Source organism: Leuciscus leuciscus, assembly GCF_965113295.1.
Source record: "Leuciscus leuciscus genome assembly, chromosome: 2".
NCBI lineage: Eukaryota > Metazoa > Chordata > Actinopteri > Cypriniformes > Leuciscidae > Leuciscus > Leuciscus leuciscus.
The window spans coordinates 29,896,333-29,917,175 of record NC_138726.1 but is presented as its reverse complement, the minus strand read 5'-3'; the positions used below and the strand labels follow the sequence as shown (position 1 = coordinate 29,917,175).

General features: G+C 39.7%; 1 protein-coding gene across 1 annotated transcript; it reads right to left on the bottom strand.

The window, feature by feature from the left end:
* Positions 1-8,565: 8,565 nt before the first annotated feature.
* LOC309492915 (uncharacterized protein) lies at positions 8,566-19,048 on the bottom strand (the record flags this gene model as incomplete). The annotated part of the gene is made up of 11 exons (XM_082161955.1): positions 8,566-10,220; positions 12,594-12,647; positions 12,732-12,878; positions 14,353-14,890; positions 14,978-15,048; positions 15,149-15,254; positions 16,057-16,146; positions 17,190-17,279; positions 17,498-17,572; positions 18,695-18,784; positions 19,001-19,048. The coding sequence occupies 11 exons, from the start codon at positions 19,046-19,048 to the stop codon at positions 9,967-9,969; spliced, it is 1,563 nt and encodes a 520-aa protein (XP_082018081.1). The 3' UTR covers positions 8,566-9,966.
* Between the last annotated feature and the right edge of the window lie 1,795 nt (positions 19,049-20,843).

The following is a 20,843-nucleotide window of genomic DNA, read 5'->3' as shown; positions in this document are numbered from 1 at the left end:
AAGTGATGCATTTTAAGTAAATTAGGTTTATTATATAATAATACATAAACCCGTTTCTTATTCATTTTAAATAAATTGGATTTATTGATAATTTTACATAAATCTCATTCTTGTTTCATTTATATAGGACTTACAAATATTTATTGCATTAAGTTTATTAATATGTTTACGTAAAAAATATGTAATCCAAATGGATGGAAAATTTATATGCAATCAAATTACATAAATCTTATTTATTAGGCCTAAATATTTTTTTGAGTGAACATGATTGCTTACTCTTCAGTTATTGCTTTGTCTCTGCATTTTCTTGAGTAAAGATCCCTTCTGTGTGAGCAATAAGGTGACGAAGGATGGTTTGGTGCTGGTGAGGCCTTATCTTTGCCATACAGTCAGTGATAAAGTTTCAATAGCTCTTGTTTGGCCCAGAGAAAAAAAAAGTTTGGTAACCCACAATGCTATCCTCAATGAATTTGAGAAGAATCTGGCTATGGCAATCCTGTTTGCTAATCATGTTAAATTAGTTTTTTACATTTTTTATAACCAGTAATATTGTGAAATATTATTAAAATTTCAAATAATTATTTTCTATTTGAATATTTAAAAAATGTGACATCATCGACCAGGAAACTATTAAAGCACACCTGAACCAAACAGCATCAGCTTCTGTGTCTTCAGCAAGCGCTCTATGTGATACTATGTCCCTGGTGTTTTTTGTCCGTCTTAGAATTTGCTAGGCATGAGTTTTCACCCATAAATATATATATATATATATATATATATATATATATATATATATATATATAAATATATAAAAAAACATTTAAATAGTGTGTTCATCCCTACCCAATCTACATCACGGGTGCGTATACACATGTATTGTGTGTTGTTCGTTTGGGAGCGCAGCACGCTCAGTCAGCCCTCGAGGGGGCTGGATATGAGCATTGTTGTGAGACAGTTGAGAATGCTGTGCTCCCGCCGATCGCTCTTTGAAGAGGGCGACTCGGCTTGCGGCTCGCGTCCCGCTTCTGCTGAGGCAGAGCGGCGGCTTGCGGCTCGCGTCCCGCTTCTGCTGAGGCAGAGCGGCGGCTCGAGTCGTGGCGTTCGCAAATGTATCTGGCAGAGGGGTTAAAGACGGGCTTCAACCTTTCTCTGCCTTCACCTGCCAGGTCAAGTGTCTCATCTCGGGGTCGGAAGTAGGACTGCAACAAACGATTATTTTGATAATCGATTAATCTAACGATTATTATAACGATTAATTGACTAATCATCGATTATTTCGCAGACTAATCAGTAAGTTTGGAACAATTATTCAGCTTTTTCAATTAGTTAAAACAGTGAGTTAACTATAATATATAAAAAAGAAAATCACTTCAGCTTTTGAAATGGTTGTTAACTTTGAGCCAACTAAACAGGTCATTCTCTTTAAGTTTTCAGATTTCTGTCCAACTCAAATCAGACACAAATGCTCTCTAAGCATTGTTTAAATATTCTGTTCTCTTTCAATAGAAAAAAATAAACAAAAATTAATCAGCTGCATTACAGACAAACTTAATCTGCAAACAATTATTATAAGAATAAAATAAAATAAAAATTTCACGACAATTGATCTGACAGAGACATTCTCATTCACCTTTTAATTTATAGTATGAAAAAGTAACTGACATGATATTCTTCATAACATCTCCTTTTGTAAGTCTTCATGAATATGGAATGAAAAATACAGGCAAGTGATAAGACCGTAATACCTAATAGTGTTACAATAATAAAAACAGCCCTGACTCCTAAGCTCGATCAAGCTTTATTCTATGAAAAAATAAATCATCACATTACTGTAATTATATTATTATTGTTAATATTATTGCTATTATTAGTAGTATTGCATTCTCTAATAAAGAGATTTACTGTTATTTAGCTCCAGCTGGAGAACATTCACCTCTCACCGGCTCCTCTTGTTTCCTCTTTTACCCCTTTTCCACCAACAAGAACCGGGTGCTGGTTCAGAGCTAGAGCTATTGCCAGTTCGGAGTTGGTTCGACTGACGAGCTTACTAAGAACCGGTTTGCGTTTCCACCGGCCAGAGAGCCACAACAGAGCTATATCTTACGTCACTGCATACGTATCACGTTGCCCAGCAACGCTAGTACGGCAGCGCCAAACACAAACACACCAGACTTGTTCGAGATGCATCGGCTTCTCGCAGAACGATCAGCACATGAAATCAAAGCGATCAAAAAGCACAAGGAGTCGTATGATCTCCAAACTAGTGATGTTACATATGACACTGAAGCTTCGATGCGCGTATCACACAAGCGAAACAATTTCTAGTGAAGCCCCGTATCGGAGTGTGTATTGTTTTACTAGAGTCACGTGATCGATGACAAACGAAGCCTCACTTTCTCTCCAGTCACGTGCGCGTTTCGCTTTGGGTGTCAGAAGGCTCGAACTCCAGATCGTATTTAACGAGTCGTTGCCTCAGTCTGGTTGATGTGTTGTAGCCTACTTTGAAAGTTAAACAATATATTACATTTAAATAAGCAAAATAAATTTTTCGCTACTTAGGCTATTATTTTTTGTTGTTGTGTCTTTTTGTTTTTGTAAAATCTTTGCACTTTTTGGTGATTTTAGGTAATTTGGTGTTGGTATTGGGGTTTAGGGTGGGATTAGGGGAGAGGGGTGTTGGTGTTTGGTGGAGGGTTTGTATTTAGAGCAATGGCAACATCCAAAAATATAAAAATAATTAAAAACTTTATCAACCTTCTGTCATTCCTACAGTTGATTAAGCACTATCAGTAACAAGTGTCATAAGCACATTTAATAACAGATGATCCTATCAGACAATGTCCTTATTCATTGTGTGTGTGTGTAGAGAGAGAGAGAGAGAGAGAGAGAGAGAGAGAGAGAGAGAGAGAGAGAGAGAGAGAGAGAGAGAGAGAGAGAGAATATATATAGAGAGAGAGCCTACATTAGATCTTATTGAATCATATAAGCTCATTTTATATTTTAATTGTCACACTTTAATGGGTAAAATAATTTATTTAATGAACAAATCAAACACAAACATGAAAGGTTTTTATTTGTACACATAACATTGAAACTATGGAGTGTGTTGTGGTTGCTTCATCTGCCAGAGCTTCTAACACAGGCTTCTGGCTGCTTTATTTTAAATAACCACCAGATGGCGCTGCTCTCGGCGCTGTTCTCGACACTCTCGAAGCTTTGAATCTTTTCCCGGAACAGTCAGGGGAAAGCCTCAGTGATTCATGAGGCTTCATTTCCCCATCCCTACTCCAAACACTCCCGCAGCTCTGATCGGTCCACGCTGCTCCGATGCATCTCGAACAAGGCATCAACAATAATAGACGTTGCGTTACTATGGATGCTCATGGGTTTGCGAAAATAAATCGGCATCCAAACACGGCGAATCCAACGCGTTCGTGCAGCTCGCCGTAACTTACATAGACGGATATTATAATCGAGCTGCTATTAGCTCGACTAGCTGCTATTTAAAAATGGCGGTCACAAGTTTCTCTTCAGTCTTGTTGGCCACGGTAACCCCGCCCCCAGCCTCTGACGCAAGCGGTTCTTTCTTGGCTCCGTTCTAGACCCTGCAATGATTTGGTGCTACTTAAGAACCAGTTTTACTGGTTCGGAGCTGGTGCTTTGGCGGTGGAAAAACAAAGAACCGATTTGAAACTAGGCTCTGGCTCCGAACCAGCACCAGTTCTGCCTTGGTGGAAAAGGGGTATTTAAGTGCTTTAACACTAGAAGTGCCAGAATTCCATAACTACTAGAACTGCCGCAAGCGGTCATCTTGACCGCTATATTCCAAACTCTATATCTTTAATGATAAATACCCAATTGAGAGATTAATGCATTTATTGTATTAATATGTCTTTAAAAAACAAAACAACACCAAACTGTACATTTAAACAAGTTTAATTATACATTTATAAATAAATAATATCCGTAGATGTCCTGAACAAAATGACGGAGTAGCCCATATTTGTTTACACAGTTCGATCGCGTCGCGCCCGCCGACACACACACACACACACACACACACACACACACACCCCAACCATATTCCAGTATTGCAATCTTGACATTGCAGCCTGTTCATTATAGCCACAATAAAATATAATAATAAAATAGTCAACCTAACATAAAAATTCCACTGCTCTGTTTGTAGCCTAGTAGGCTAGCCTACAATTCGTACCATTTTGCGCATGTGAAGAGGATGATTTTTTCCGTCGATATTGGAATGTGAGTGAAGTACAAAGCCTATAATAAAGAAATAGTTTACCATCCAAATACATCGCAAATGTTGAAACATTTTGATTCTAATTAGAGAATTACGTGAGCCTAACGCCGCTTACTTTCACTTTCGCTTATAAAGTATTTCATTTTGGCTTGTTTATAGTTATTTTTTCATTCTTGTTCTGTTCTGAATATCATTACATTTAAATGATTTGTTGTTGAATATGTTTAGTGTATTTTTAACCACATTTTATTGTTGTGTATATTGGTATAGCCATAATAATACCGCGAAATTCCGTGCGATCAATATGACCGTCTATGGCCGAAATAGGTAAATATGTTCATTTGTTTTTTTGCCTTATGTGTAATTTATATGAAAAACATTTTAAATGAAAATACAGACACTTTTAGGAAAAGTCAGGTACCAGCAGGATTGTATTTATTTTTTCAACAAAGTTATTGCAGATATAAAATTCAAAACGGTCAAAATGACCGCCATGGCCGTTCTAGTGTTAACAAGCATACTCCCGTGAAAAGCAAGTTCCGCCTTGCATGTATTGCATACGACAGCATTCTTGGTTTGAAGTTTTGTGAAACTTTCACACACCTTGCTAGTTCGGATTCGTTTGCACTCCGTCATTTTTCGCGCTGTGTTTTCTTCTACCGCAATAGCATTTGTAACGACTGCATTACACTCTAGCGCTACAGCCTCGTAGCGGTCAAATCGCGATATTGCAGGCCCTTACATTAGGTCACGTGAGATCAAACGACTACTCGACAACAAGATATTTTGTCGACAATTTTTTATTGTCGACTAATCATTTCAGCCCTAGTCGGAAGCACGCTTTGCGGTTACTTCCACCCCGAGGTAATTTTAAACAGACTCTCCACTTCATGTGAAGCAAACAGCCTTTTGAATCGTGTCCCTCCCTGCCCTCACTAGATTACGAACGGGTAAACACACGGTTAAAGTGTTTGTTTGGGGGCGGTGCATACACGTCGGTGTAGGCTGACAGTTTCATTCATAAAATTTGTCCCTATGTGTAGAAAAACACACGCACTATCTGAAGTTTTAGCTCCGCCCCTGTTGAGTCTTAACTAGCTTGGATCTCACGCTTAATTGCTGAGACAGCACATAGATTATGGGTCAACATAAAGAATCTACGGCTCGGCGTATATTATAGGTCCGCAATATATTTATAAAGTTGATGAAACAGCTCAATAAGGATTTCCCCTTTCTCTCTTTTTCCTATTATCGCAACTAAAATGTGTGCTTGCAAGCTATGATTTTTTTGTATTCAAATATGGATAATCAGCCAGAAGGATTTTTCATCCGGGGGTTTCATCTGATTTTAGATACTGTTCTGTTCTGGACCATCAGGAGGGTCTGTGATCGCGCCCCTTATACAAGCTGGCTCACCAGATCCTCCTGTGGGCCCAGGGGAAGCTACTTTCGTTGAGAGCGATATATATCCCAGGGTACTTAAATCAGGGGATAGACATCCTTTCGAGGCAGGGGCTGAGGACTGGGGAGTGGAGACCCCACCCCGAGGTAGTGGGTCTACTTTGGGAGAACTTCGGTCAAGCCGAGGCTGACCTGTTCGCATCCCAAGAGACCACACATTGTCCACTGTGGTTCTCACTCAGCCATCCAGCCCCTCTGGACGCTATGGTGCAGACGTGGCCGAGGTCACGTCTGTACGCATTTCCCCAGATTGTTCTGCTCCCAGGAGCTCTGGAAAGGGTTCGCCAGGATGGGGTCAGTCTACTGCTAGTAGCCCCGTTCTGGCCGGCCCGAGTAACCTAGTGTCTCTCCTCGACGGCTCTCCTCTGGAGATTCCGATCAGGAGGGACCTACTCTTTCAGGCAAGTGGGTTGATCCTTCACCCCCGCCCAGAACTGTGGAAACTGTAGGCTTGGCCTCTGAGGGGGCCCAGCTCATAAGTTCTGGTCTCTCAACCGAGGTTGTTGAGACCATTCTCCACTCCAGAGCTCCATCCACAAGGAAACTGTATGCCTTGAAGTGGAGACTTTTCACTTCCTGGTGTGGAGAGCACCAGTTGGACCTGGTTAACTGCCCATGGGTGCAGTGCTTGAGTTCCGTCAGGAACGCTTCTCCGCAGGGTTATCTCCCTTCACACTGAAGGTGTACGTGGTGGCACTCGCTGCTTACCACACCCCTTGGAGTGGAGTATCTTTGGGGAGACACCCACTAATAACTTGTTTCCTTTGTGGCACTTTGGAATATTTTGGGGATATTTTGGGGATATTTAATTTTATTTTATCAATCAATAAATTCCTCTTGAAACAAACTTTGTTGTATTATTTTAATTTAATACTGTGAAGCTGCTTTGATTCAATCTGTATTGTGAAAAGCACTATACAAATATACTTGACTTGACTTGACTTTGAGGCTGAGGCCAGCAGTTCGCACAAGGGTGCCAACATGGGACTTGGCTGTTGTATAGAAGGCCTCTCCCTAGCTCCATAGAGCCCATTTAGGACGTTTCTGAGAATGTCTCTCTAAATATTGTCTTTATCCTCGCAATTTCGTCTCTCAAGAGAATTTGAGACATTCAGACACTTTCGGTATCTCCCTCGTGCATGGAATTTGCTCCTGGTATGGTAAAGGGTTTTTCTGCACCCTAAGACCAGGTTACGTTCCTAAGGTTCCTACTAATACTGTAAGACCTAGAGTACTGCAGCCCTTCTGTCCTCCTCCGGACGTCAGACCTAGAGAAAATGTATCTGCTCTGCCCAGTTAGGGCCTTAGATGCTTACGTCTACAGAACTGTGGATAAAGTCTGAATACTGTTCATTTGCTTTAGGGTACCCACAAAGGGGTGCCCGGCATCTAAGCAGAGGATGAGCAAGTGGGTGGTCGAGTCCATCTCACTTGCTTATGAGTCGGCCAGTCAGCCTTCACCTTTGGCTCTAGGAGTATGGCTGCACCAATCCAGGGGCGCAGGTGCTTTCGCCTTGATGTGCGCATTGATTTCACACAGACAAACACTTGCTCTTATGGAAGCATTATTACCGGTTTATTACCGGTATTATTACCATTATCACCGGCATGGGTATTAGCATTCCCACAGCGTTTTGACACAGCTCGAGTTCCCTTGAAAGGGAACGTCTCGGTTACGTATGTAACCCTAGTTCCCTGAAGAGGGAACGAGACGCTGCGTCACCCTGCCATACTCCCGGCATGCCCGTGATCGACTTGCTTCAGCCTATTAGAAGCTGACGCAAAACTTTCAGGTTTGCTTTATAGTTTCCTGGTTGATGACGTCACATGACGTTCCGTCACGCCATTGGACTGGTTTTATACGTGCTTCATGACGCAATCATGCAGAGGCATTCCCACAGCGTTTCAACGCAGCGTCTTGTTCCCTCTTCAGGGAACTAGGGTTACAGACGTTTATTAATTTTACTGACCCCAAACTTTTATTTATTTATCATTAACTAAAATGCTTTTTCTGTTGGCTAAAATGTAATGGTAAAGGTTAAGATGAATTAATTTAACATGACAAAATATTAACACATATTTAAATAACATTTTCATGATGAAACCTGTAAAAATGGTCACTGTCAGGGGTCATGTCCTGACCCTCAAGCAACGGCCAAGATCAGCAGCAAAAAGAGAAAGACAAGGCAATAATATCTCTCACATCTACTTACCAAACTATAGGGTTGCAATTCATTGTGCCCGAATTAAGATCTCTGGCTCCTCCACGTTAGCGATGGCGACACCCCACAGTTCACTATCATGTATCCTATGTTTGTTATCTTTCGTTTGTTCCTCTACATGCACTCCCCCTCATAAAAATCCTATCTGATGTCTGCCCAAACCTCATCATTCATGAATCGCTTCATTTGCGCCTCTGACAGGTGGAACTGAGCTCTGCTGAGAATAAGGAACTGGAGGAGTTCATGCACCACAGGCTTTTGGGTCAGGAGACTAATCATACACATGCATGTTGGGGTGGCTGATGCAGAATAAATCGAGCGTGTGCAGGTGTAGAGCGTGCCTCTAGGTTTCCAGGCAATATTTTGGAGGCATGTCTGTTAACAGGGGAAGCTCTCTGTCAGTTGACATAAATTGAACATGTCTTATTATCTCTCCCATAAGCTGGGAATTAAAAATAACTGGCTCTGGAGAGACAAGATAAACGGCCTTCATTTGTGCCTCTGCCACGTAGCGCTGAGGGTTGTGAAATCCACTCACACACGCCTCCATTACTCTAACACACACACACACACACACACACACACATACTGGTTTATGTGGATTAGCCAGACTTTTTCTCCAAACAGGCCCGGTGGTGGTTTAGATGGACTACCCTTTCCTGAGGTCCTAGAGCTATGAGAGTTAGATTAAAACACTCAAAAAAATTTGGAAAAAATTCAGGACACTTTAGACTTCAGATACACCCTTCAGAGCGTGATACACACCACCCTAAAATTATTGTGGTTTATAGAGACAGTTCTCTTTTTGAAGAATATGTGACTTATAAGGACCAAAACAAACATTATTGGGACTTTAAAGGGACAATGACGTCACTTGCTCATTAACATAAATACACATTAACATAAATACACATTAACCTGACACCACCAAGCATTAATGGGACTTGAATTATTATTTTATTGCACAACTCTAACATCACCATTGTTAGTTGGTGACACTGACTAACAGCCAGATAACAGCCTGTAAGAGCTAAACAATAGATTGTCACACAACACCAGTGCCATGACAATGAGAATGGAGCAAAAAAGGTAAAATAAGTCATTCTTACCCAACTTCAAAAGACCCATGGTTGCTCATAACAAAAAATAAAAAAATATATAAAATAAAATAAAAGCTGTTTTACAGTTTGCTTTTGTGACGGCCTCTATTTAAAACATTAAAGGAACTTTGGACTTTTGGGACTTTAGCTTATTCGTCGTATCCCCCAGAGTTAGATGAGTCCACACACCCCCTTCTCATCTCCGTGCGTGCCGTAACTCTGTCTGACGCACCCACCGCTAGCCTAGCTTAGCACAAACACTGGAGGTAAATGGCTCCAGCTAGCATACTGCTCCCAATAAGTGACACAATAACGCCAACATTCTCCTATTTACATGTTGTGATGTGTATAGTCACAGCGTGTACAAATAACAAGGTCACATGAGACACAGCCATCTTCTAACCGTATACATACTGGGAACTATATTCTCAGAAGGCGAAGCACTGCTACTGCGGAAGGATTTGCTCGCAGGACCTGAGAAGCCCGTGGTGAGGAGCAGAGAGTTCGCTCAGAGGGTTGTGCTAATCACTCCAGCCAGCAGTGCTTCGTCTTCTATATAGTTAATTCTATGAGAATATAGTTCCCAGTATGTATACGGTTAGAAGATGGCTGTGTATCATGTGACCTTGTTATTCATACACACTGTGACTATACACATCACAAAATGTAAATAGGAGAATGTTGGCGTTATTCTGTCACTTATTGGGAGCAGTATGCTAGCTGGAGCCGTTTACCTCCAGTGTTTGTGCTAAGCTAGGCTAGCGGTGGGTGCGTCAGACAGAGTTACGGCATGCACAGAGATGAGAAGGGTGTGTGTGGACTTGTCTAACTCTGGGGGATACGGCGAATAAGCTAAAGTCCCAAAAGGTCGGCGTGTTCCTTTAACACAAACATAGAAACACCACCACAATTGTCAGTGTATTTAAATCTTTTCTTTTTCTGACTGCCTCTTTGCAGCTATTCCTCTATTTCGAACAAAGTCCCTTATATTTTGCACTGTTCTTTGTGCCAACACGGGGTCTTCCACCAGTTTGCAGTGACTGCATTCAGTTTTGGTGGCCAGTTTTCCCCTGCTTATATGACCTTTGAAGTGTCGCATTACTGCAGCGACCTCAGCCTTAGACCACACTTTCTTTGCCACTCTTCTGGATCCATGTTCCTCATCAGCATACTTCCCTGGAAGATAGGCAAACAAAAATGAATAGATCACTAAATGTGTTGTCCAGTTTAAGCCATCAAAACATGAGGTCAGTTAATGCCACAGTTGACAAGAAATTGCAGTTTACTTTTCTTAATTCACTTTGGGTATCAGTTGGTGTCTCACTCGATGTGATTTCACCAACTTTACTAGCCCACATTAGAGTGCGGACAATATGGAGTATTATTAGAATGTCTGCTGTTCATCTATTTATGTGGCCAAACCTTTTGCTATTTGAATTAATTGCAGTAAGTAATACTATAATTAGTAACATGTCTTAAGTAATTTTGGCATTGTACTTTAACACACCGTATTTTAATTGAAACCAAGACTATGGGGTTTAAGGTCTGATTCTCAGTTTAAATCTGATTTCATAAGGTTAACTAAATAGTGTTGGAACTTGGTCTGAAAGTTTAGTCTTGATATTGAAACTGTACGTAACAATCAGCTTAATACTACTTTTAACCTCTTAATCTTCCAGATTTTGTGGCATGTTGTGACTCAGTCATCAAGACCAATTCATTTTTAGTCTTTTAACCAACTTGCTAAAAAGAGAATTAATAGAACATACTCATGGGCAATCAAGAGAACATGTGAAGAGGAGGAGGTAACTTTACTTTTACCTCAAATTCAGTATACATTTCCTGATAATAAAGTAAGTGTATATGCTCCCTTGCAGACAAGATGTTTTGTACAAATGCAGTACAGTTAAATTTAGGGCTATTCATTTATATCTCTTTCTTTAAGATTACTCTTGCATTTTGATAGTTGAATACATCACAAAGACGTGCATAATAATGTTAAAGGGATACTTCACCGTTTTTTCATATTAAACTATGTTATTCCCTTAACTAAGACGAGTTGATGCATACCTCTCTCGTCTCAGTACGTGCACTTAATCGCTCTGGCGCGCGGCGACACTTATAGCACTTAGCTTAGCCCAGTTCATTCATTAGGGACCAAACAGAAATGAAGCTAGAAGCGACCAAACACCTCCACGTTTTCCCTATTTAAAAACAGTTACACAAGTAGTTACATGACCAAGTATGGTGACAAAATAAAACATGGCACTTTTCTAAGCGGGTAAAAAGGATAACTATAATGTATGGCGGAATAGCACTTGGGACTCAAGAGCACTTCGACTTGGCGCAGTAAAAAGTCACGCTTGAAAAATCCTCTCCCTCTCACTTCTGTCATTAGAACCAACGTGACTTTTTACCAGAGGCGGACAGAGTACACAGCTTCATTACTTGAGTAAAAGTACAGATACACCTTGCTAAATTTTACTCAAGTACAAGTAAAAGTACTACAGTCAGATGTCTACTTAAGTAAAAGTACTGAAGTACTTGTTTTTAAAAGTACTTGAGTATCAAGAGTACAAGAGTACATTTTCTAAATATTGCATTACTACTGCCACAGTGCTTACATTGGTAAACACAGCAAACACTTGAAGCGAAAACTATCATTAACTTGTTCAGAAAATTGAAATAGTCTGGCGAGGTGGGGCCACGGGTTGGCACATTCCCGGGACGGACCTGCTGCGTCTTCATCCATTGTTTCATCCATGGTTTCGTCTCTTATCTAAATCTGACCATGGAGTTGACCTTTGGCGGAAAGCTGAAGGTGATTGCTGATAGGCTGTCCCAATCAGTGGCGCCTGCACAATCCAATCACGTTTGAGAGGGAAACAACAAATTGAGGGTTTCCGAGATTTTTCTTTTTCTTTTTTAGAAGTAACGGGTACTCACGGTTATGGATAGAAATGTAGTGGAGTAAAGAGTACAATATTTGCCTCTCAAATGTACTTGAGTAAAGTCATAAGTACTCCCCAAAAATGATACTCGAGTAAAGTACAGATCCCTCAAAATTGTACTTAAGTACTGTACTCAAGTAAATGTACTCCGTTACTGTCCGGCTCTGCTTTTTACACCTAGACGAAGTGCTCCCAGTGCTATTCCGCCATACACTACAGTTATCCTTTTTACCCGCTTAGAAAAGCGCCACGTTTTATTTTGTGTCACCATACTTGGTCGTGTAACTGTATTTAAATAGGGAAAACGTGGAGGTGTTTGGTCGCTTCTAGCTTCATTTCTGTTTGGTCCCTAATGAATGATCTGGGCTAAGCTAAGTGCTATCAAACTGTCGCCGCGCGCCAGAGCGATTGAGTGCACGCACTGAGATGAGAGAGGTATGCATCAACTCATCTTAGTTAAGGGAATAACAGTTTAATATGAAAAAATGGTGAAGTATCCCTTTAAGGGAGTTGGGCAAAATAAGAATCTCATTGTAGGGTATAAACCACTGTGTTTCTTCTGTGCATAGACAATAAACGTCTTGAATCTGAATCTTACCTTCAGAGGGAGGTACACTCTCACTTACTGTGGACGACACAAATGACACTGATCCTGTTGAAAACAATTTAACAAGTTACTTTTGTCACAGGAAAATATACATTTTATCAGCAGTGACTATGAATTGAGTTAACATACCAAAGTCTCCCATGTCATGGTCTTGCTCTGTGGTTGTAGAGTCAGAAACCATAGGCTCCACAGTTCCAAGCTCTGATGCGGTGAGATCTGTGTTGCTGTCATCAGATTCGCTCCCACTGTCTTCAGCATCACTTAACGCAATCTCATCTGGAAAATGGCATTAGTAAAACTCAGAGGTGTAAAGAGTACTTGAAAACCATACTTGAGTAAAAAGACAGATACCTTGCAGCATAAATTACTCTATTACAAGTTACCAATACGAGTAAAAGTGATTAACAATACTTTAGTATTTTACTTCTACTAAATCTAGGCTCAAAGATGCACTAGTCCTTGACACCTGAGACAGGCAGGTGAAAATAAGAAACAATTGATTTGTAAAATGAGAAGTCATGTTTATTTTCTAAAATCTAAATAAAACTGAACACCTCAATAGTCTAATAAATCAGGGTCGACACAACAGCCTCTTAAAGGGATTGTTCACCCAAAAATGAAAATTCTGTCTTCATGTAGTCAACCTCAAGTTGTTCCAAACCTGTATTTCTTTGTTCTGCTGTACACATAGATAGATATTTTATATATTTTTAACCAAGCAGATCTTGCCAGCCATTGACTAGTACAGCAGAACAAAGACAAGTTTGGAACAACCTGAGGGTGAGTAAATTATGACAATTTTCATTTTTGGGTGAACTATCTATTTAAACGTCTACAAACTCTCAAGTCTCAGTTAAGCTCAAGTGCACAAAAAGGCCACACGTAAACCAATATCCTTCAAAAAGGCCTTGTCAATATGGTGGATAAAAAAAAATTATGTTAAGTCAAATTAAATAGTCAAAGTCTACTTGCACTGGATGTGCTGGTTTTGGACTCATCACTGGCTGCAGTCCTGACTTCATCTAAATCAAACGTCTGCGATTTAGCACCTACTAATGCACTCGCATTCATGTAAAGTAGACTTGTTGACAAGTTTGGGTGAGTAAGGGCAAAACGCACAAGATATAGTTCAGTCAATGCCACTTAGATGGAAATATCACTTCTTTATAGCAAAAACAAACTGCTGCAGAAAAAGTTAGGTGCCATGCAAAATGTAATTTGTAATTGCATAACTTTTTGGCTACTTTGTAGTTGTACTGTTACTAATTACATTTACTCAAATAGTTTACAGCTCTGGTAAAACTCTCATAAATAGCTGGACATAAAAATCTGTGGTTGAAATAGCCACATCAAATAAGGAAAAGATAGTACTTGGTTTTGTACTTGCCACTTTTTGCAAAGTAACTATTTTTACTTGAGTAGTTTTGAGCTATTATACCTGCGTTTATGTTTAATGTGGTCCATGAGCACATAAGATAAATGATTACACAATCTGATATTAGGTTCATATTTAAAGTAATTCGACTGCACCTACACAAACATAATTTTGAATTACTGTCCAGCCATACTGTAGACTTAAGTTTATATTTCTGAATAGTAGTCCTCGACTCATACTTGGACATGAAAGGTGATTTTTTTTTTTCTTGGAAAGGGATGCTGACTACGCCAAGTCTAGATGATTATAAATTAACATTCAAAGGAAAAAACAAAAACTCAGATAATATCTACAAGGGCTAATTTCTGTACAAACCTTCAATTTCAATCTCATCCAGTGACTTCCCCTGCATGCTGGAAAGGTTTCCTTTCTCCATTGACAAAAGGAGTTTGGAAATCTTAGCCAGTTGTGTTGTGGGAACTGGTAATCTGTAGAAGTCGCGGTGAACACGGATGTCGTGACCCAGGAAATCTGCAACCTGATCAAGTTCATTGTGTTTTAAATTAAGGACTTGTGAGAGTGTGGCAACATGTTTCCTGAGTTGCGTTGACCTAAGGTACTCAGGGTGCTTTGCTCCACACTGGCTTGCATGAACATGCAAACAATCATGTCCTCTGTAGTGGCTCATTGACGTTGGTCTTGCAAACAGGAAGACATTTATGGCACAAATGCCACATTCAGTTCTTCTACTGGCAAGTAGTGACAAAGCATATTCTGACTCTGAATCAGGTATGTATTCCTTGTCAGACATGTCCTCAGCATCATCAGATGATATTTGGTCCAATTCTGGATGTGGAATTTTGTCCTGATCTGACAGCAGTTCATCCTCAGAAGCCTTAGGAGACTGCTGCGCCTGAATTGGTGAGAAAGCAAATTATTTGACATGGTGATTGAATCTTATAGCCAGTTCAAGTTCAACACTCACTTAGTAGATACTCACCTGTGCTGTGCTGTTAAAGTCATCTCTTTTAATTTGCTTGAGGCAGGATTTATGCCAGACCCCTGAACAAACTGGAACACATTTGAGTAAAATAATGTTAACACTGCAGGTCTATTTAAGTGGTTAGAGCACAACACATTACACTCTATACTAATTCACTAAATATCTAACCTGTGCATCGATAGCCAAGCCACTTGAAGGAAGATACGGGTCCCACACAACGAACACACTTGTCCAAGGAGGATACTGTTGCGCACACAAGGCGGTGTTTTTGACACTGTTGGCGAAAAATTTAATTGTAGTATTTATTTATGCCACATAGTTTGGACAAAGATATTTTATATTTACGCCACATAGTTTGGACAGAAAGATATTTCATATTTACATGTCGATATCCAATCATTTTAAATCCAATACCAATGTGACATTTAATTTACCTCATACATATGATTACCCTTTTATTGCATTTTGTTATTTATAGCGTATCTTATTTATATGCAGCTTATTTAAAGCATATCCTATATGAAGATATACCTTCTTCATATTTTTAAATTGTAGATGGGGAATATGTAGTTAGCCTCAGTGCCAGGAGCTGACTTCTTGTAGCCCAGTATAACTAATAGGGTGCCTATCCATTACATGTAACCAAACATCTTAGAATTCACATTTAACCAACATACAGATCCAATGCAGGCAGTCCAAGTGTTCTTAAAAACCAAAGTGACGCCTCTGGGGACGGGACCCTCTAAACTGTATGGACCTCCCAAGTCATATTTGGGTGGGGTTCAGTGTTAGATACACATACACTCAGATATTATACTGACTGTCCTTCCATTCCATTGTCCACATAAAGCATGTTCTACTCAGGTGACTACACACACACACACATACACTCAGATATTATACTGACTGTCCTTCCATTCCATTGTCCACATAAAGCATGTTCTACTCAGGCGACTGTCCACATAAAGCATGTTCTACTCAGGTGACTACACACACACACACATACACATATATTGAAATAGGTTGACAGATTTAACATTTTGCCACAAATAAGTTGTACATCAAATTTAATTTACCTCTCCAACCTTGGTGAGTGGGCCGAGCTCTGGACTAGTCTGATTCGGGTGGCTGACGGCTGTATGGGTGCACTTGCTCTCAGTGGTCAGCTGTAGAAGATCAAACAGAGACAAAGGACAATAAAGAGAAAGTCCTGGGAGCGTGATACTAGAGAGGACATTTGACATCTGAATAAAAAAAGAAACCATTCTAGTGTTGACAGAAAGACAGAGGAAAACCTTGCTTTAAAACTCACTGACAACTTTTCTGATATTAACAATCAAGTGCAAGATATTAATAAAAATCTATCTTTTGTGAGGACATACCTCTTCAGTATCATCAGTTGTGGAAGGGGGATTTGTGGTACAACACATCTTTGGAGACATTTCATCATCAAGGCCCTGTAAAAAGGAAAAAACAAACAAAAAATATTGTAGACCGTGGACTATGAAAACTACACTGATGAACACATTTGTGTTCACCGCGACTTCTACAGATTACCAGTTCCCACAACACAACTGGCTAAGATTTCCAAACTCCTTTTGTCAATGGAGAAAGGAAACCTTTCCAGCATGCAGGGGAAGTCACTGGATGAGATTGAAATTGAAGGTTTGTGCAGAAATTAGCCCTTGTAGATATTATCTGAGTTTTTGTTTTTTCCTTTGAATGTTTGAATGCAGCTTATTTAAAGCATATCCTATATGAAGATATACCTTCTTCATATTTTTTAATTGTAGATGGAGAATTTGTGGTTAGCCTCAGTGCCTGGAGCTGACTTCATGTAGCCCAGTATAACTAATAGGGTGCCTATCCATTACATGTAACCAAACAACTTAGCATTCACATTAAACCAACATACAGATCCAATGCAGGCAGTCTTAAAAACCAAAGTGATGCCTCTGGGGACGGGACCCTCTAAACTGTATGGACCTCCCAAGTCATGTTTGGGTGGGGTTCAGTGTTAGATACACACACTCAGATATTATACTGACTGAAGCTTGAAAAAGCATGTTTAGACAATGTCCTTCCATTCCATTGTCCACATAAAGCATGTTCTACTCAGGTGACTACACACACACACACACATATATTGAAATAGGTTGGCAGATTTAACATTTTGCCACAAATAAGTTGTACATGAGATTTAATTTACCTCTCCAACCTTGGTGAGTGGGCCGAGCTCTGGACTAGTCTGATTCGGGTGGCTGACGGCTGTATGGCTGCACTTGCTCTCATTGGTCAGCTGTAGAAGATGAAACAGAGACAAAGGACAATAAAGAGAAAGTCCTGGGAACGTGACACTAGAGAGGACATTTGACATCTGAATAAAAAAATAAAAACCATTCTAGTGTTGACAGAAAGACACAGGAAAACCTTGCTTTAAAACTCACTGACAACTTCTTTGATATTAACAATCAAGTGCAAGACATTAATAAAAATCTATCTTTTGTGAGGACATACCTCTTCAGTATCATCAGTTGTGGATGGGGGATTTGTGGTACAACACATCTTTGGAGACATTTCATCATCAAGGCCCTGTAAAAAAGAATAAACAACAAAAAAAGATCAATTATAATAAATATCTTGAAGACAAGATGTTCCCTGTGTAGCATTCAGTGAAAAGATATCATGGCTGTATTTCAGTGAGTGTTTTGTGGAAAACATGTAGTCTCTGAAACGGTTCTTTAGTCACTGAACAGGCCACATGACTACAGTCTGTAGACTATGAAAACTACACTGATGAATACAGCATTTGATTACTTTGTTGTTTATCTATTGTCAGCCAACTTCGTAGAATGATTGCACTTCTAGAATAATTGACTAAGCTTTTACATGGAGTGAGGTGTTAGTCCTTTTATAGTTCTTAGATTTGCTATGATTCTTTTAAATGACATCTTGTCATGAATTTTCGTCAGTGCTGTTGAATGGGTGCCTTTCCATTACATGTAACCAAACAACTTAGCATTCACATTAAACCAACATACAGATCCAATGCAGGCAGTCCAAGTGTTCTTAAAAACCAAAGTGATGCCTCTGGGGACGGGACCCTCTAAACTGTATGGACCTCCCAAGTCATGTTTGGGTGGGGTTCAGTGTTTGATACACATACACTCAGATATTATACTGACTGAAGCTTGAAAAAGCATGTTTAGACAATGTCCTTCCATTCCATTGTCCACATAAAGCATGTTCTACTCAGGCGACTACACACACATACACTCAGATATTATACTGACTGTCCTTCCATTCCATTGTCCACATAAAGCATGTTCTACTCAGGCGCCTGTCCACATAAAGCATGTTCTACTCAGGTGACTACACACACACACACACACACACACATACACTCAGATATTATACTGACTGTCCTTCCATTCCATTGTCCACATAAAGCATGTTCTACTCAGGCGACTGTCCACATAAAGCATGTTCTACTCAGGTGACTACACACACACACACACACACATACACTCAGATATTATACTGACTGTCCTTCCATTCCATTGTCCACATAAAGCATGTTCTACTCAGGCGACTGTCCACATAAAGCATGTTCTACTCAGGTGACTACACACACACACACACACACATATATTGAAATAGGTTGGCATATTTAACATTTTGCCACAAATAAGTTGTACATCAAATTTAATTTACCTCTCCAACCTTGGTGAGTGGGCCGAGCTCTGGACTAGTCTGATTCGGGTGGCTGACGGCTGTATGGGTGCACTTGCTCTCAGTGGTCAGCTGTAGAAGATCAAACAGAGACAAAGGACAATAAAGAGAAAGTCCTGGGAGCGTGACACTAGAGAGGACATTTGACATCTGAATAAAAAAAGAAACCATTCTAGTGTTGACAGAAAGACAGAGGAAAACCTTGCTTTAAAACTCACTGACAACTTTTCTGATATTAACAATCAAGTGCAAGACATTAATAAAAATCTATCTTTTGTGAGGACATACCTCTTCAGTATCATCAGTTGTGGATGGGGGATTTGTGGTACAACACATCTTTGGAGACATTTCATCATCAAGGCCCTGTATAAAAAAAAAATATATATATATATATATATTGTAGACCGTGGATTATGAAAACTACACTCTGATGAACACAGCATTTGATGACTTCATTGTTTTTGTTCTTACATTCTGTAATGGTCAGTATCATCTATGGTGTGCTGGTTAGGTGGTGCTAACAAAAGCTATAAAAATCATGTTCCACCTGAAGCTTGATGGAAAATGTACAGTGTTTTGGTATGTGAAATGTTCTATGGTTAAAGCATTTCTTATATGAGAACTAACAATTTCACAAAGTTAGTTAAATAAAGTCAAGAATATAAAAACACTGTTTTTAACTTTTTTTTTTTTTAAATAACACTCTACACACAGCATGTTTTGTATATTGATCATTGTGGTTGGTTATGGTACCAATTAATTTATCTTACAGGTTTAGTACACTAACAGAACATCATAAACACATTACATTTATTTAATGGCCTGAAAGTACTCATATTAATGATATCACAGCCTTCCTGTGTCACTGCAACTTCATATTTAAACAAAATAATGTTGGGCTACTAAGAAAATATTTAATTCTATAAAACAAACACAATGTCTGTAGTAAAAGTTAAGGCTTTAACTAGCTTCGCCCTGCTCATTAAGCCATGCGGTAGCCACAGCTCAACTTAACCTAGCTAGCTTTCATTTTAAAAACAAAACTACCAAATTTGACCTGCTCGCAATGTTACTTCTGTCCTCATCTCTACCTGATGTCCTCCACCTCTTTAGCCCGAGGCTTAATGAGCAGGACATGTTGATAGCCACTCAAGCTAGCTCAGCTAATATTGTGGTAAATATATAGCATTTTACAGTAATTGTAAGTTACAAGTTACAATTTCTTGCAAATAGGAAACACTTCATGCAAAAATGCAACTATATGTATAAATATAATTATTACCTGTATGTATTTAATCCAGTAAACCCAACGACGTCGAGCTGACACTTCCGAGGTGTGGTCCATTAGGTATTTAATTAGCGACAGCTGGGCCATGTGCTGTGGGCGGAGCTTCCCGTCGACTTCTGTTTGTTACCGCCCACGTGCGCAAACCAGCCAATCACAAGACGGCCCGCCAAAATGCACCGTGTGTATCAGAAATGTGTATGAAACTGCAATATAAAACCCAGCTGTGGGGTCGCTGTTCTATACACTGGCATACACTCAAAATCAGGTCAAGTGGTAAATAAGGACTTTCAAAGAAAAAGAGAATTTATGTTGTTCAGACACTAACAAATGCAGTTACACTCTTTGATTTATGAGGACCTTGGCATAGTCCCCGTATTACCCTTAGGTCCGGGGAGCCCAGGTGAAATGTCCGGCGTGTTGTCCGTGTAAACCACATATCCCAACACACACACACACACACACACACACACACACACACACACACACACACACACACACACACACACAGACATACTCAAACTTCCCACATGCACTTTTTTGAATGTCCCACATGTCTCATTGCTCTGAAACACTGATCAACAAAAATACTCCAATAAAACAAAGACAAAAAATAACAGTTCCGCCTTATAGAAATATGCAGTTCCCCCATTAGCTCGGTTACAAGCAAACTTGAGTCACAGACTGGACTGTATTTTCCACTTTGTCTGGGAATTAATCTGTACTTGTTACTTTTTAGATGGACAGAAATTCTGATGAAATTATTATTATTATTTTTTTAAATTTTTTTTGTGGGACTGCACAGACAGTCATGCAACATTTTTTTTTTTTGTTCACGCCAGTCTA